The sequence below is a fragment of the Cibotium barometz genome, chromosome 9, assembly GCF_041138505.1.
Source record: "Cibotium barometz isolate CiBa-2024 chromosome 9, ASM4113850v1, whole genome shotgun sequence".
NCBI lineage: Eukaryota > Viridiplantae > Streptophyta > Polypodiopsida > Cyatheales > Cibotiaceae > Cibotium > Cibotium barometz.
This window is the reverse complement of record NC_141054.1, coordinates 25,103,932-25,119,988: the sequence shown is the minus strand read 5'-3', so window position 1 is coordinate 25,119,988 and position 16,057 is coordinate 25,103,932. Positions and strand designations below refer to the sequence as shown.

At 43.5% G+C, this 16,057-nt stretch overlaps 2 protein-coding genes across 6 annotated transcripts in view; one reads left to right on the top strand and one right to left on the bottom strand.

The window, feature by feature from the left end:
• The window catches only part of LOC147635369 (protein IQ-DOMAIN 17-like), a 5,439-nt gene extending 870 nt beyond the window's left edge, over window positions 1–4,569 (top strand). The window contains exons 1-7 of one of the 4 annotated variants that reach the window (XM_086802620.1): window positions 1–25; window positions 439–562; window positions 1,141–1,260; window positions 2,126–2,434; window positions 2,639–2,866; window positions 2,985–3,098; window positions 3,351–4,569. The exon at window positions 1–25 is cut by the window's left edge and continues 870 nt beyond it. In XM_086802620.1, coding sequence (XP_086658746.1) covers window positions 1,168–1,260; window positions 2,126–2,434; window positions 2,639–2,866; window positions 2,985–3,098; window positions 3,351–4,220 — 1,614 coding nt within the window. In that variant the 5' untranslated portion in view covers window positions 1–25; window positions 439–562; window positions 1,141–1,167 and the 3' untranslated portion in view covers window positions 4,221–4,569. Of the gene's footprint in view, window positions 26–160; window positions 260–438; window positions 563–1,140; window positions 1,261–2,125; window positions 2,435–2,638; window positions 2,867–2,984; window positions 3,099–3,350 lie in introns of those variants that run through there. The other 3 variants (XM_086802623.1, XM_086802622.1, XM_086802621.1) reach the window with 3 other exon arrangements.
• A 2,801-nt stretch (window positions 4,570–7,370) lies between these two features.
• LOC147635368 (uncharacterized) lies at window positions 7,371–16,057 on the bottom strand. 2 transcript variants are annotated; one of them, XM_086802617.1, is made up of 3 exons: window positions 15,763–16,057; window positions 15,281–15,666; window positions 7,371–9,575 (listed from the first exon to the last, which is right to left on the bottom strand). In XM_086802617.1, the coding sequence occupies exons 1-3, from the start codon at window positions 15,965–15,967 to the stop codon at window positions 8,745–8,747; spliced, it is 1,422 nt and encodes a 473-aa protein (XP_086658743.1). In that variant the 5' UTR covers window positions 15,968–16,057; the 3' UTR covers window positions 7,371–8,744. The 2 variants fall into 2 exon arrangements, with proteins under 2 accessions (XP_086658743.1, XP_086658742.1); XM_086802616.1 differs by having other exon boundaries at window positions 15,281–16,057.

Here is a 16,057-nt window from a genome sequence, read left to right as displayed (position 1 = left end):
CACAAGCCAGTCTGCTTTGTTACAGGTTCCGACTTTAACTAGCTATGGCGTTGAAAGGACGGTCACTAATGAGGTTTTGGGTTGCCTAATGTCACCTTTTCACTTGCATTGGGCTGCTTAGTTACACCTTGTTGAGCTTCCTTAATCTCACAGTTTTGTTAAATTGGGTCCTTTGATTTCACGTTTTTATTTAGTTGCACAATTTCAACATTATTTGAAGGAAGAGGGTTGCTGAAGTACACCCCCTTTTTGTTTTGAAGTGGGTTGCGTAATTACACCTTCTTTTGTGAACTGGGTTGTTTAATTTTGCCGTTTTTTGAAGAATTACGCCCGTTTTCCTGATTTGGGTTGCTTGATGATGCTCTAATTCCTTCTCTACTATTTACTCTTCTGGCTTAATCATGCTTAGTAATGTATACTTATGATATCTTTGTTCAGAGGATATAGCTGCAATATACGGGATCAAGGAGCTCTCAGCTATGAAGCTGCGGATCTTCATCGTGTACCAAAATTGGCAGCAGCCAGTCTGCTCACACCTGCATATCAATATATGACAAGCCATGTAAGTGCTTGACTGCTAAACTACTAGGTTTCAGCTTCACAGACAGCTTAGCCATGTTGATCTGCGGTGTCAGCCTGTTAATTGACACAACAAAGCATTTGCTTGCCTATGAAATGGCAGCTTCTTCCGACACAGTGAGTTCTAGAGTATCAGGAGAAGTAGATTACTGGAACTTACTAAGCTCTACGGTATTTTACCCTCTTGCCTGCTTTTCTTAGTCCCATCTAGAGGCAAAATTGCATGAACTGTACCTTCTTTCTTAGGATCTTTGTGTTTGCACCTTCCAGTCGAGAGCTCTGGGCTCTGATGCCTGATAATGTACCTTCTACACTCTTAAGGAGAGGGATGATTATGCCCTGGAAGCTCATATGTGGGCTCTCCGTTGTGTTTCTTACCTAGAAACCATTCTTAATCTTTGTTTTTCCATGTGATGGTGGGGACCTTCATTATTTCTCGGCACAGGGATAATTATGCTAATTTAAGGGTTGATTTAGTGTGTGCGCTATTTTTGTACTAATGTGATGTTGCTCTCACATAAGCTTTTGGTCCCTGAAGCATGAAATGATGTTTGGGTGCAGCCTAATTGCAGGTGGTCATAGGATAAGATGGGAAAGTCACCTGGAAAATGGCTGAAGTCTCTTCTATTGGGCAAGAAAGCTTCAAAGTCTTCTGCAGAAGATATATCACCAATAACTGCGGTAGGCCTTGCTTCCTCTTTCTAATGATGGATGATATTCTGATGATGATGTGGTCATGTTTTATGTGGGTTAGTAGCATTCAAAATTTCTTTTGTCAAGCTAGAGGGTACATAGATGGATGTTTTCTTATGCAGTAGGATAATGGTCTTTGTACACATTGGAGAAGATTAAGTGTATACCATGCATTAGGATAAAGGTCTTTGTATCCATTGGAGAAGATTAAGTGTATACTATGCATGATAAGGTCGATGATTTGAAGCTTTGTGTGTAGGCTCTTATGGAACCAAGATCACACTTTAAGTTTGGAAAATAACCTGAACTTTGTTATATCTTTGTATCATCTACCATACTAGCAAAACGTGCAGACTTCTTCTATCCAAAGTGGTAAATTTTTCCCAAGAGGCCTTGCCAAAGATACCATGGAGGAAGTTGCATTTGCTACCTATGTGGAGGCCCCTTATTCTGAGTTTTTCAACCTGGGATAGCACTGTTGATGGTCGGATTAGGGACTGTATAAGGTCAGAGCCATGCCTCTTACACAAGGAATCTGCAGCACCACAATCATGTGTGCACGCCACACAATATCATGCATGCCAAGTACTGCCAACAGGGACAAGCCAGCCAAGATTTGTGGGGCTTCCAGCCCAGCTGCAGTGGCAGATAGTTTGAGTAACACCCATTTTCTGGCCTTAGGATACAGACTGAGGAGAAAAGGGAACGATCCCTTGAGCTGGGGCCTACGGTTTGATTAGCTGGTCGGTGAGGCACCCTCTTGCATGGACACAAACTGCCTCACCTTCTTTCAGCTTTAATTTCTTGCCAAGGGTGCTTCACATTTAATGTTTCCTTTGTGCTGGTGTTTCAGAGAAAGCCTAAGGAGAAGCGACGATGGAGCTTTGGAAAACTATCAACGCAAAGCAGAGGCTCAGATGTGTGTGTGGGTTCACAAAACCTGTACACAACTACATATGGGTTTTGTAACACACTCCAAGATCAAAGCCGACAAGGACCAAGAGGAGGCACTGATTTTTTCTATGGCGAGGAAGGGCATTATTTTACACAAGCAGCAGAGGGATCAGGTGCTGCTATGGCTGCTGCAGTGAGCAATGGAGTGGACACCGCTGGCATCACAAAGGCAGCAATTGTGATACAGACAGGTTTTCGAGGATATCTGGTGCTTTTCTGTACCTGTGAAGTGTACATTCCTTGTTTGGAAGTTTTCTGAGAATGGGTTTCCTTATGGAAATGTGATTAAAAATACGCCAGATGTGCCTGTGTATTGATATATGCATGGTTTTGCAGTTGGTTTGCATTACATGCTGAATGGCATAGCTTGCATTTTTATGTTGAATGGTATGGCTTGCATTTTGTGTTTTAGGCCCGGCGGGCTCTGCGAGCTCTCAAAGGTCTGGTAAGATTACAAGCTTTGGTCAGAGGACACATAGTAAGAAGGCAAGCAGGAACGACCTTGCGGTGTGTGCAAGCACTGGTTCGTGTACAGGCCCGTGTTCGTGCCAGACGTGTTCGCATGTCCGAGGAAGGTCAGGCTGTGCAACAAAAGCTTCAACAGAGGCGGCAGCTAGATGCCCGACCTAGAAAATCTCTGGTGAAGGACATACCTGAAGCCCTAATCCTATGACACTTTCCTCAAATCTTTGGCTTTGAGCTGAGGGAGCCAAGCTAATGCTGCATGCCCGTGTGGCATCATGCTTGTGTGATATCAGGAAGGTTGGAACTCTAGCACTGGTACACTCCAAGATCTGGAGGCCAAGCTTCAAAGCCGACAAGAGGCTGCTGCAAAACGAGAGCGAGCGCTTGCTTATGCATTTTCTCGTCAAGTGAGATTCTAAATTTTCTATGCTATGCATGACAGAGTAATGGAGTGAAGCTTTGTGAGTAGGCTCTCAAGACTGCATTTTGTCCTTGTTGTGTGTGCAACACACACACACACACACACACACACACACAAAGTTGTGCAACTGTATGTACATATTGTAGGTGTAGTAAATACAGAGCTCTTTTGTGAACGCTTCTTGCAGCCTTACATTATCTGCTTATGATAGTACTGACATGCTCCTTTTTATTTCCAGCTTTGGAAATCTGCACAAAAGCAAAATTCTTTGGTCATTGATGGCGAACATGATCAATCTCACTGGGGTTGGAGCTGGCTGGAGCGGTGGATGGCCGCTCGCCCGTGGGAAACTGCTTACTTGGAGGATAATGAGGAGAACCCACAAGATAGAGATGAGAGCTACTCAGAAGCAGAGATAGGAAACGGAATGCCCATGCCTGCAAAGCAGCCACCTAATTTTTTACAAGATGCAAGTTCATATCCAAGCACTGCAGTAGCAAACTTGCAAGCTCAAAACCTGCCATTATTTGAATCTGTTGTGCAGAGTACTGTGGCCATGTCGCCTCAGCCAGAAGCTGATAACCTTCTGCAGTCCTTCCAGAAGAGCCCAACAGCATTGTCCCCAATGTCAACTCCAAAGCAGTTGTCTTCAGCTGTGAAGCAAAGCAAGTCTAGCCCTTCTAGAGGCAATGGCACTCAAGTTAGTACTTTGCACACTAATGGTGAGACCATGACATCCAAAGTGTTCAAAGAACTGCCACCTGCAGAGCTGACAGCAGCCAAGGCTAACCACCGCTCGGCATCAAAGTCAGGATTAAATAGGCGAAGCTTTTCGGGGCCACTCAAGAGCATGTTTGAGAACTCCTTATTAGGTTCCCCTGCAGTTCCTAGCTACATGGCTGCTACCCAGTCAGCGAAGGCGAAAGCTCGATCACAGAGCAATCCCAAGCTGAGGCCAGAGCCAGAACAGAAAACTTCTCCTATTTCAAAGAAGAGGACATCTCTACCTACAGAAGGGAAGCAAAATCCTGTTCCTTGGAGGAGCTTCAGATCTGCAAGCACTAAGGGCTTTCCTTCCACCAGAGCATCTAGGGAGGGTGGTGGTTGAGTTGAGAAGGGGAGTCTAATGTGATTTGAGCATGTTGATCCCTTAGGAGTCATCATTTATTGCACTGTGAGTCATAAATGCTTCTTCTATATGTGGAGGTTTCACAGCTTACCATGTGCTGATGCCCTTGATCTCATCGTTCGATTTCTGACAAGGGTTTGAGCGTGGGTATGCACATATGAGAGAGAGAGAGAGAGAGAGAGCACATTTGCACTGGATTGTTTGTTCTTCACTGTCATTTTGAGCAAGCTTATAACATATAACAAACCATCGAATTCATCCTTTTGTTTGATTTGTTGGGACATGATGTATTGGAATTCATGCTTAATAATCATTTTGTTCTCGTCCATATCATTTTGAACAGGCAAAGAACTTGTTCAAAGCGTTGAAGGGCCCTAGTGTTTGTACTGGGTCTCATACTCACTCCTTTGTAGCCTTATAAATCTCTCTTTCTCTCTCTCTCTCTCTCTCTCCCCACATCCAATTTGAAGCAAAAACTTTGAAGAATGCCAAAAAAAACAACGTGAGAATAATTTTCATACACAAGGAGCATTCACATGGAACAAGGAAATTAGAAAATTTGATTGTTTTTTTTTTAAGGAAGGAAAACATAAATTTTTGATTGATGAGTTAACCTTGCATGTTCCAAGGCGTTTAACTTACCAAATTTCTTGGGTGATCAAGCAATTCAGACAGTTTTTGTAGCTCAATTAAGTAGGCTCAGTTTTCATTGTGTTGTAACGGAGAAAGGTAATTTCAACATCTTCAGCCCTAAGTAGCTAAGTGTGCATCTCTATAATATATTTTATTATATACATATAATATGCATATTTATATTTTTTTATATTTATAATGGACTGTATAATTATCCATTTCTTAAGCTAGAAGAAATGTGCTAAATTTATTATGAAACTTACAAATCCTTTCTTTATGTCTAGAAAAAAAGTGTATGAGACGTGATGTATTTGCCAAATATTGCTTGAATTCTGTTAAACAAATGATAAGTTTTACCAATCAATCAAGTCGAGGTTTCATATTTCTTTGGTGGAAGAAATTAGGCAGAAAATGAAGGCCAAAGTCAAGCGGAGATTTGCTATCTCCCAAAGAAGCAGCAGGTCTAGGTTTAATTAACATAAGGACAATCTTAACCTACAAACCCTAATTAGGTAGTTCAGTAGGAGATGCTATTGTTCAAAATGGCCTGCGATAGTCTGCAGTTGGCTAAATCCATGGAGCTCTTTTTGCATGATTTAGAAGCAACATTCTGCAGGTATGGTGAGATGATCTGAAATGAAAAACCAACAAACATGTAGAGCAATAAGAAGAAACACTAACTTCATAGGTTGCAGATTTAAGGGCTGAAAAGCGTCTGCTAAAGGTGTGCTGGTGAGTCAAAGAAGCCGTTGTTGAGAGACTTAAAGGGCTACCGTGTGCTCTGATTTATCGTTTTCCTGAGTCACCTCTGCAATCATTGTCAGCTGCTGAAGGGCGGCTGGCAAAGAAGATAATATGGAAGACATCAACCGTAATTATGCTATTAAAAAAAAGGAATTAGTGCATTAATCGTCATACTGTAAAAGCTTTGGCAACCTAGATGGTTTTTTCCCAAACAAGCAAGCCGGTCTTCTTTAAGCAAGAAAGCTAGTGCTCTCTCTCATGGAAAGAAAGTTGCTCAAGGCTACAAGTTAGTCGGTTCCAAGTTCTCTCTTGATAGAGAAATGGTCGAACCACTTGTCATTGAGAAGTTCGTGGAAAGCATTTCCATACATAGTCGAATTACTAGTTTGAGTATTTTTTATGTATATATCTATCTTGTGAATTAGGTAAAATTGAGAGAGCCCTCCCAATTAGTAGTTTGAGTATTTCTAATGTATATACTCTTCTTATAGATTAACCAAAAGTAAGGTGAAAATTAGATGAAATTTTTGGTGCAGAAATAAAAATTTCATTGTGTTCTTCAAGCAACAGCTTTCTAGAATGGATATGAAATCACATGAAACCATTGCTAACCACATCATCAGTTTGAGATCATTAATGTGACAATTGGCAAGTATTCGATCTCAAATAGCTGATGATGATGATGCTTTTTAGCAGTTTGTCTTACGAGCCTTCCTTATACCTGAATATGGGAACCTTGCTTCAAATATCTAAACTCGATCTAACTTAAGCTTGGATAATGTGTTCTCATTTCTTCTTAATGAAGATAAGAGATTGAATGGTAAAAAATTTCATCGTGTGGAACCAGTAATGATTACAGCAGTAAAAGAGGATGCTAGAAGAACGCATTTGACCACCAAAATGCAATCTCAAGCGAAGAAAACAATTGTTCAAGCTAATGGAAGTGAGCAAGAAGAATCAACATTCTAAAAGGGAAGTGTGCAAGATGCTAGCAGCAAGGCAAGGACCGTGGGCTCTCTTGACTCTTGAGTTTTTGCTAGTACAAGCATTCAAGATACCTACAACTGAACATAGGAGAGCTTTGAACATACAAATCTATGGTGGTCATATGTGTGCTACAGAGCTTTGAGCATACAAGCTACGGTGGTCATATGCGTGTAGCACACAGCCTCACCATCAAAAGCTTTAAATCTCTGTTTGTATCCCTTTGGTGGTTGCCGAGGTTGTGTAACACGACTTACTCTTCCACCAAAGTTGACCTCCTATTAGAGAATAGGACCCAGGCCTCTACATGTTCTATCCTCTTTTGTATTTGAGGTTCCACAATGGGGAAGCTATACTTTCTTCTCTTTCCACCAAGTTTGGGGCAGCTAGTACCAAATATGCATCGTCTAGGGAGCACCCAGTCTCCACAGTCCATGTCCCCTTCTTCTGCATTTTGAAGTCCCAAAAAGGAAAGAGACGTCTCAGGCATGGCCATCCTTAAAGGGCAGCTTGCTTTGCTCTGACTACAATTCATCTCTTATAAATCTCTCGCTTCTCATCCTCTGAAATGCAGATCTGTGTACTTGGCTTATAATAATGATCACGAGTCCAATGCAAAACAGAGAAGCTATGCGTATGTTAAGTTCAAACTTTCTAAAACTCTACAATATTTTGATAAATTCTCTCAAGCTTAAAATCGACTCAAGCATGCAAATGTTTGGGTCGACTCAAGCATGCAAATGTTTGGGGCAGACAATGCTAGCAACAAGGAGGAATATCTATGAAATCATATAAAAGATGGTCTGAAGTAGTGGTATCAGCTGTAATGGAACTTATATCCCGTCTATGCAATGCCATGTCATTAACTTAAAACATGTCAATCCTATACTGAATACAACTGCTGTTGTGTTATTGAACCGAAACAACATATGCTAGTTGCGTGTCTCCTTCAGACAGCAATCTCTTCCTTTCAGTGTAAGTTCATTTCATTCTCCATTCGTCCCACCCTAAAAAAGCACCAATCCAAGCATCAAGAAATGGCAGTAGCCAGAAGTGACAGCACCAAAGGCTGAGCCAACAGATTCCAAGAGTTGCAAAGAAACCCTTAAGAAACCAGGGAATTGGATCAAGACTCGGAAGACCAGACTGTCTGCAGCCCCAACTAACCAAATCCCCCAAAAGATGTAACTCACATGGTGACAAAAATCTAGGGATGCACCTCACCTGACCAGTTGAAAAACCTCCTAGGCAATGCATATATAGGAAAGGGTCTCTCTTTTGAGCTATGACATATCAAATGATGAGGCATGGGTAGAGCAACAACCTGTGCAAGAAGTTGATACAAGACATTTTAGGCTGCAATTTTGAGTCTCCTACGACATTATGTTGTGACTAGCCTCAGTACCGTAATGAGGTCCATGTCTCTCAAGACACAACTTTTTTCTTCCCTTTCTAATCCGGGACATTTCTCCCTTCCACTTACTATCACCCAAAGCTCATCTTTCATGGGAAGAGCACTTAGAGGGAATACCTTCGATAAAAGACAAATGTACAAACACAATCAACAGCTCTACAGTGTATAAACCAAACCATGGTTCTGATTCTACATATACATCAAATCAAGCTCAAGACAACAGCATGTAACCTTCAAGTTCACAAGAGCACCTTGCTCAGAAAACTTTTTTAGGACTCCAATGAAAAGCGGCGATAACTCAGTACTACCATTCCATCTTCAGGCCTAACCTGTGATCAAGTCGAACTTGAAGAGAGTGTATCATGACCTTAATTCCCATAGATGTGACTGTATCAAGTTGAAAAAACCTCTTCATTGAGTAAATGAGGCAGAAAGTCCAGCGCCCACCTTTTCTTTGGACTAATAAACCTACTTGGTTTGGAATGCTTTTTCCCATGAAATTTCAATGTAAGGGCTACATATTGTACACATTACATCAATCAATTGTGCATCAAGACCAAACCCAGATACTGGATTCTAGGTATAACCTCTGTAACATGCCAATTTCTTCATTCTCTACTTTTCCTAGTTAGTGACTCACAGTAGTGTTGAGTGGCTATCTGCCACCAATGGAAAAGATGTTAGCTCACCCACGTGTAAGATGGCTCTAATGCCAGCATGGGAGAATCTCAGTCCTCCAGCATGAGAGATGACTCTTCCTCCACATCATCAATCAACAGGCTTGTCTCTTCTTCAACTGCAGACTGCTGGTTCAACACTGTTTTAAGTACCTCCTTTGTATCAGTAATGATAGCCTCCCTGGCGGCAGATACACACTGTGTCAGCCTCCTTTCTGAATTCAGTTTGTTTTCTGCTATGCACCAGCCTTGAGATTTATCTTTGACAGAGAGACTCTTTTTCTTTTCAACCCGCCTTAAATGTAGCATGTCAAGATAACGGTCCAGCCTACCGGGATTACTTTCCATCTTCAAAACCTCAGGGCTTAGGAGCTGACCTTGTACGCTTGTCCTGGTAATATATTGATTGTGATCATAAGCAAAATGAGCTTTCTGCTTTGAGGATACAGTGCTCCACAACTCCTCGTTGTCTCTTCTTCCATTGCCAAGACAATTCGCAGGTGTAGCAACAGAGCTTTCAGAATGGCTGGCCTTCCCTTTCAAGGCAGGTGATGGGGAAGCGACACAATTTGTGCAGTCTTGTAACAGAGGATTCCTCAAATTTACTTGCTCCACTGCCGAGAAAACATCAGCTTCATAACTTCCATCTGCAACTCTTTGCTGACGAAGAATGTGTCTCACAGTCTGGTGGGCCTTTAAAAGCCCCTGCTTGCCTCTGCCAAAACGAGGCCTGGAATCTAATGAAGACCTGGGAGACAGGAATGATATGGTCCGCACTGGTGACTCTGCAGCAGGCTTCCTTGAACGAGGTTGTGTAACAGGCGGTGTTGGGTGGGCAGAGTAAAATCTGTCAAAGCATTCCTTTGCCGTCTTGCCAAAGACCTACATGCAGCCATAATGAGATTAACCTTTGGCAATGCCATTAATAAATTTACATAATCATCTTAAACTGATCACACCCTCCCACCCACCTCCATAAGTATAGGCAGACCAACAAAAGAAATGGAGCAAATCCAATTCAATTTTCCAGAAGTCCACCAAAAAGAAAAACCATCAGAATAAAGCCACGAGGACCCAAAGAATCAAGCAAAACTTAAGGAATGGCAAAAGCAGCCTAAATATGACTGGTAGTATATTTTTTCAACATCCAGACACATTCAACCATTTGGATTGATTGAAATCAGGGTTAAGTGCGACATATTTAAGCATTGTTGATGTCATGATCTTTTCATCGTAGGCACTTTCATGCACAGCTAGGGTTGACTCACATAGCCTGCCTTTTGCCGGAGGGCGGATCATGGATGGGGCTTCATTACCGATTCATGGGCATGTGGCCCAGCCCAATGTCAGATTTTCTGACAGGAGGGAAGGGAGCTGTGTGTATAACTGCATAAGTATGACATCTAAATATGATATATGGCCCATATTTCGCAGATGAACAAGTTGTGAATGAGTTCCATTGCACGTCCATGAACAGGATTCCCTCTTTTGTCAGCAGATTTTCGGATGGGAGGGGCAGGCAGTATGTTTGAGCTGCGTAAGTGTGACACATCACGCATTGTAAAATGCATGACTCTTCAAAATACATTCAATTTCATGGCACATTTGTCAGAATGCACAGCGGAGATGATGACCAAATCTGGGAACACGAGAACAAATGCAATGCAGAAAAAACAGCACAAGATAGGGAGAGAGATAAGAGGCGTGTAACTCTGCTCTATATACACAAAGAAGATCCCATATACAATACTCCAATGGCAAGGGGCTGTGGGGCCATTTTATATGGCCCCAAGCATGCAGTCGGCCTGCATCAGGGACAGCCAACAGGACACCAAAGGAGCCCACGACCTGCACACAGCAGTCTGCCTGCATAAAAAGGTCCATGACCTGTCCAGACCAGTCGGCCAGCTCCACAATGTGAACACAAGCATACTGATGCAGTCGGCCAACAACTGGGTCCTCTTGCCATCACAGGGCAGCCTCCCATGCCATGAAAAAAAAGGGAAAAATGGGGAAAAAATACAGGAAGTGAGGAAAAATGAGAACAACACCTACAAGGGCAAGCACACCCACAACAAATGCCCTAGTGTCTACAGAAAGACAGGAGATGACTTCTAACACCCCCTCTCAGCTCCCGGCTATGAAACCAACCACAGGGAGCTGGGATGCCGCCTCAGCAAATCCTGAGATAGCGACTTCGTGAAGAGGTCCACCGTACTGTCCTCCGTCGAACAGAACTCTAGCAAGATGTCATCAGCAACGATCTGTTCACGAACAAAGTGCCTCTGGACGACCATGGGTTCCTCCAGTGGAAGCCCAATCTTGCAATGCAACCTTTGCAACCTCACCACCTCACAAGCAACATCACAAGCAGCCCGGTACTTTGCCTCTATTGATGACAAGGCAAAAGATGACTGAAGTAGATCTCCTCGTGTCCGGATCTCTTTCCCAAACTGAGTCACTCCTGGGCCTGAAGTAGATCTCCTCGTGTCCGGATCTCTTCCCCAAACTGAGTCACTCCAACCGTGGAGTCGGACTCCATCAATCAATCCCCCTCCTGTGAAAAAGAGTCCATGATCCTTCGCATGCTGCAGAAACCACAGGATACGCAATCCTGCCTCCCAAAGAGTCATCTGCAACCATGAGCTCAACTACCTCATCAGGAAGCTCCTGTCCAATCTGGTGTCCATCAACCAAATCAATGAACCATTCTGCTTTTGAGTCAAAGAGACATCACACTGCTCACAAGGATCAACACTTGTTACGGTGAAAAGCCAAGTCCTGGAAACCTGCTGAAGTCCACGTAAGGCCTTCTAAAACCTGTTGACCACCCCCTCTGAATCCGGCGCCACAAAGCCTGGAGAATCCACCTCCTTCTGCAAGTATTCAACTGCCACCTGCCTGGCTTTCCGAGAAGTCCCCGTGGAAAGAACATCCTCATCTACAGGAGTTTCTTTGTCCCGAATACTACTAGACATCAGAGCATAAGTTACCTGTTCAGTTTCCTTTGACTGACGAACACACGAACCACCAACATGAGTACTGGAAAGCTCCTGCCAACTGCTGCCATCAACTGGCAAGCTATCCACCATCTGGTCCTGGAAAGCCTGCACCTGCAGCGTATCCACACTTAAGTGGCCACTTGCAGCGCATCCACACTTAAGTGGCCACTCCCAAACTGCCACTCATCACAAACCTGAGGACCCGGGAGAGAGAGTGCTGAAAGCTTGTAAACTCCATTCTCCACTCCACATTCCCAAACCACCTGACTTGTTGCTTTGTGCCGGAGAGCAACAAAATGCTCATCAAACTCCACCCGTACACCAATCTTGCAAACCTGATGCACTGACAACATATGAAAACCAAGTGACGGAACATACAACACCTGGGAGGAATGCTTCCCCTCTCTGCCATCGGGAACTATCTCCAACCTGCCCTCATTGTGAACTGGGATAGTGGATGTTGTTAAATTTGCAGCAATGTGATTAGCTATATGGTGGATCAAATGCTAGAATCAACATCATTAGAAAAGAGATTAGATGATAATTAAGACGTGATTAGTGAGCAATTAACTGATAGCTTAATGTAAGCATGGATAATCAAAAACCAACAATTTCTCATTAGGCCAATGCCTCAATTTATAGAGTTTACATCCAAGCATCTAATCCCACTGATCTCTCCTTGATTCACTCCACCTCTTTTGCTTGATTCTCTCCACCTCTTCCCAGAATATCTCCACATCTCCTAAATCTTCTTATGCTACCCTTTATTCTCTCCCAGTAGATACTTCTCACCTTTTCACAGCTTCTCTCACATTTACAGATTCTCTCTTACAGCCTCTTGCTAAGGACTTGTTCCCGCACACACCCTATTCACTTGTATATTTCAACAGATGTATCCCCAGTAAGAATGTGACCAGAATACCTGCAGAGATCTTGTAAATCTGAACGGGAAGGAGTCATGTGCTTGGAAGCATCACTGTCTAGAATCCACTCCCGAGTATCCTTTGCCGAGAATCCTCCAACCTCCTCCCTACCTGAAGAAAATGAAACATTGGTGTCCATCACCTCCAGGTGCACAAAAGCCGGAGTCTTTATGATTGCTGTTGAGGAATCTTCACCCTTCTCGGTCTTCCGCTTGGGACACTACCTCCAATAGTGGCCTTTCTCGCCACAATCATTATAGGTCCTCTCTACCTTTAGTTTCTCGCGGTCAGCGATGGACTTCTTCTCAGAAGACTTCTCCGATGAAGCCTTCCTTTGCCCGTGTTACGACCTTTCGACCGTTGGCCAGTTAAGGCCTCCGAACCTCCACCCTGAGGAGGGTTCGTGAATCGTTCCTCTTGGTCCAAGACCATGAGGTACAAGCTCCTCCCACATGATGGTACTGAGCAAAGATGAGTAAAATGCTGAGTACTGAGAGAACAAATGCGACAGTAACGTTATGGCCACATCCTCTGATGATATCTCCTTCCCAGCCTAAAAAACTTCCTGCTGAAGAGCTTGCAGCTTGTTAATATACTCTCGCATCGTCAACGACTTTGCAAGGCTCATAACCCGCATCTGTACTTCCAAGAAAATCCTCTTCATGGGCGATACCCTATTGTAAAGAGAAGCCAAATGTTGCCATATACCTCAGCGTCATATGCTTTACATGATTGATTACTTGCGGTATACAGTTAAGGAAGATAAACGAACGAACCCTGGCGTTGACACGATCCCACATCTGTGCCTATGCCTCCCGGTCCTTTCGGATCGACGGTAACTCCCCTTCATCTACTTCCGGCCGTGGAACCCCAACAACAATGAAATCAACGTCGTCGTAAGACTCCAGAACAGATTCCATCATAACCTTCAATATGCCGTAGTTGTTCCCGTCCAACTAACAGTCCACCGGGAACGTGGGGAGTGTAGGGATCTTCACATGCCTCTCGGCCATCTCTAGCACATCTGCCATTGCGGGGATGTACTCTGAAAAAGGGTGGGTGGGTGGGAACAAAGAAGAACTTACACCTGCAAGTGGCTGTCCAGCAAATCAGCCCGCCGTCCTCTTGCTTCTCCTCTTCCCAAACAGTCCCGTACTGTCCACCAATCAGCAACACAAAAATCCCCCTCTTGCTCACAAAAATCCCAAGAACTATCAATAGCCTAGGGCTCTGATACCATGTCAGAATGAGCAGCGGAGATGATGACCAAATCTGGGAAAACGGGCAAACGCAATGCAAAAAAAACAGCACAAGAGAGGGAGAGAGATAGAGGCATGTAACTCTGCTCTATATACACAAAGAAGGTCCCGTATACAATACTCCAATGGCAAGGGACTGTGGGCCCATTTTATATGGCCCCAAGCATGCAGTCAGCCTGCATCAGGGACAGCCGACAAGACACCAAAGGAGCCCACGACCTGCACACAGCAGTCAGCCCGCATAAAAAGGTCCACGACCTGTCCAGACCAGTTGGCCAGCTCCACAATGTAAACACAAGCATACTGATGCAGTCGGCCAACAACTAGATCCTCCTGCCATCACAAGGCAGCCTCCCATGCCAAGAAAAAATAGGGAAAAACGGAAAAAAAATACAAGGAGTGAGGAAAAATGAGAACAACACCTACAAGGGCGGGCACACCCACAACAAAGGCCTTGGTGTCTGCAGAAAGACAGGAGATGACTTCTAACAACATTGTCTCAAGATACAGTGATTGTTGCAATGTCCAGAACAAGCTGCAAACATGTAAATTGGACAAAACCTGGGTTTAAACCAGAAAACTGCACCTTGTCTCAACAAGCGGTTATTAACACCATGTCCAAAACACGGTACAAACATGCAAATTAGACAAATTTAGATTTTAAAATAGCATGATGCACATTGTCTCCACATACACTCTGAATATCATGTCCAAAACACACTACATACATGCAAATTACACAAAACCAGATTTAAAAAGGAAAATTGTCTCAACAAATAGTAATCGTTGGCATGTCCGAAACAAGCTACAAATATGCAAATTGGACAAAACCAAGGTTTAAAATGGAAAAGTTTCAGTGTCTCAACGTACACTCATCAAAACAGAGTCCAAAACAAGCTATTAAAATGCAAATTACACAAAACTGGGCTTGAAATGGCATTCTGCACATTATCTCAACATATAGGCACCATCACCAAGTCCAAAACAAGCTTAAAAAGTGCAAATCAGACAAAACTATGTTTTAAGATGACATACTGCACATTGTCTCAACATAGATGGCATAATGCACATTGTCTCAACATACAGTTGTCATCACCATGTCCGAAACAAGCCACAAACATGAAAGTTAGACAAAATTAGGATCTAAAATGACAATCTGTGCTTTGTCTCAGCATACAGTCATAATCACCGTGTCCAAAACAAGCTACAAACAGGCCAATTAGACAAAACTAGGGTTTAAAGTCGCATACATTGTCTCAACACATAGTCATCATCACCATGTCCAAAACAAGTAACAAACATGTAAATAAGACAAAAAGAGGGTTTACAAAGGCATTCTCTCAACATACAGTCATCATCACCATGTCCAAAATTAAGCTTAAGCGAGGGCTCTAGAAGAGTACCTTTTTGGACACTTCGAACCAGAAATTTGACGAAGGTCGAACCTGAAAGTAAGCATTCTGCAGAGCCATGTCCTGCTCCATGGTCCATCCTTTGTCATGCTTCAGATCTTCAGCTTCATCACGACTACATTCTTCAGCGCGAGTCTCATTTTGCTCAGAGACACGATTTCGAACTCTGGCCTTCTTCTTGCAGCTAACTTGCGGCAGAATTTTAGGGTTTCTGTTTCCTCTTGCAGAGTTCCTCTCGCCTTCATCTTCCATCAAAACCTCCTCGTCATTCGAAGCTCCTGAAATGAACACTTCTGTTGTTGCAGCAGATCGTTTCCTTAAGGTTTTCTGGCTGGCTTGAGATTCACTGGCGTCAGATTTAAGGTTTCGGCTTCTGGCTTTCTTGCAAAATGGTTTAGGGATTGGGTTAGAGTTCGGGTTAGGGTTCAAGTTAGGCTTCTTATGGTTAGTGTTAAGGTTAGGATTTCTCTCACCTTGATCTTCAACCAGAACACCCTGGGAAGGCTTGGCTACGGCAATCTGCTCCTGCAAGGCTTTCTGGCGACGCAACTTCTTCTTCCTCTCAGGCATAGTAAGGCGGCGTCTTCTCCTACTCTTGCGAACCGCAGAAAAGCATTGAGACTTCTCTGCTTCTGCTGCAGAAGAAGCAGAAGCTGTGCTAGAACGAGTCTGCACCATCGCCAACGGATGTTCAAGGTTGCCCTAATTTTACCACCTCGGGCGTTTTCTATCGTTCACAGAAACGGTAAAGGTTAGCAAGCTGCCATA

Bases quoted from the DNA above. Each gene is read 5' to 3' on its own strand.
- LOC147635368 (XM_086802616.1), bottom strand. From the start codon at position 15,967: ATGGTGCAGACTCGTTCTAGCACAGCTTCTGCTTCTTCTGCAGCAGAA. The intron at 9,576-15,280 runs GTACTCTTCTAG...GGCTGCATGTAG, and splicing joins GGTTCGAAGTGTCCAAAAAG to GTCTTTGGCAAGACGGCAAA.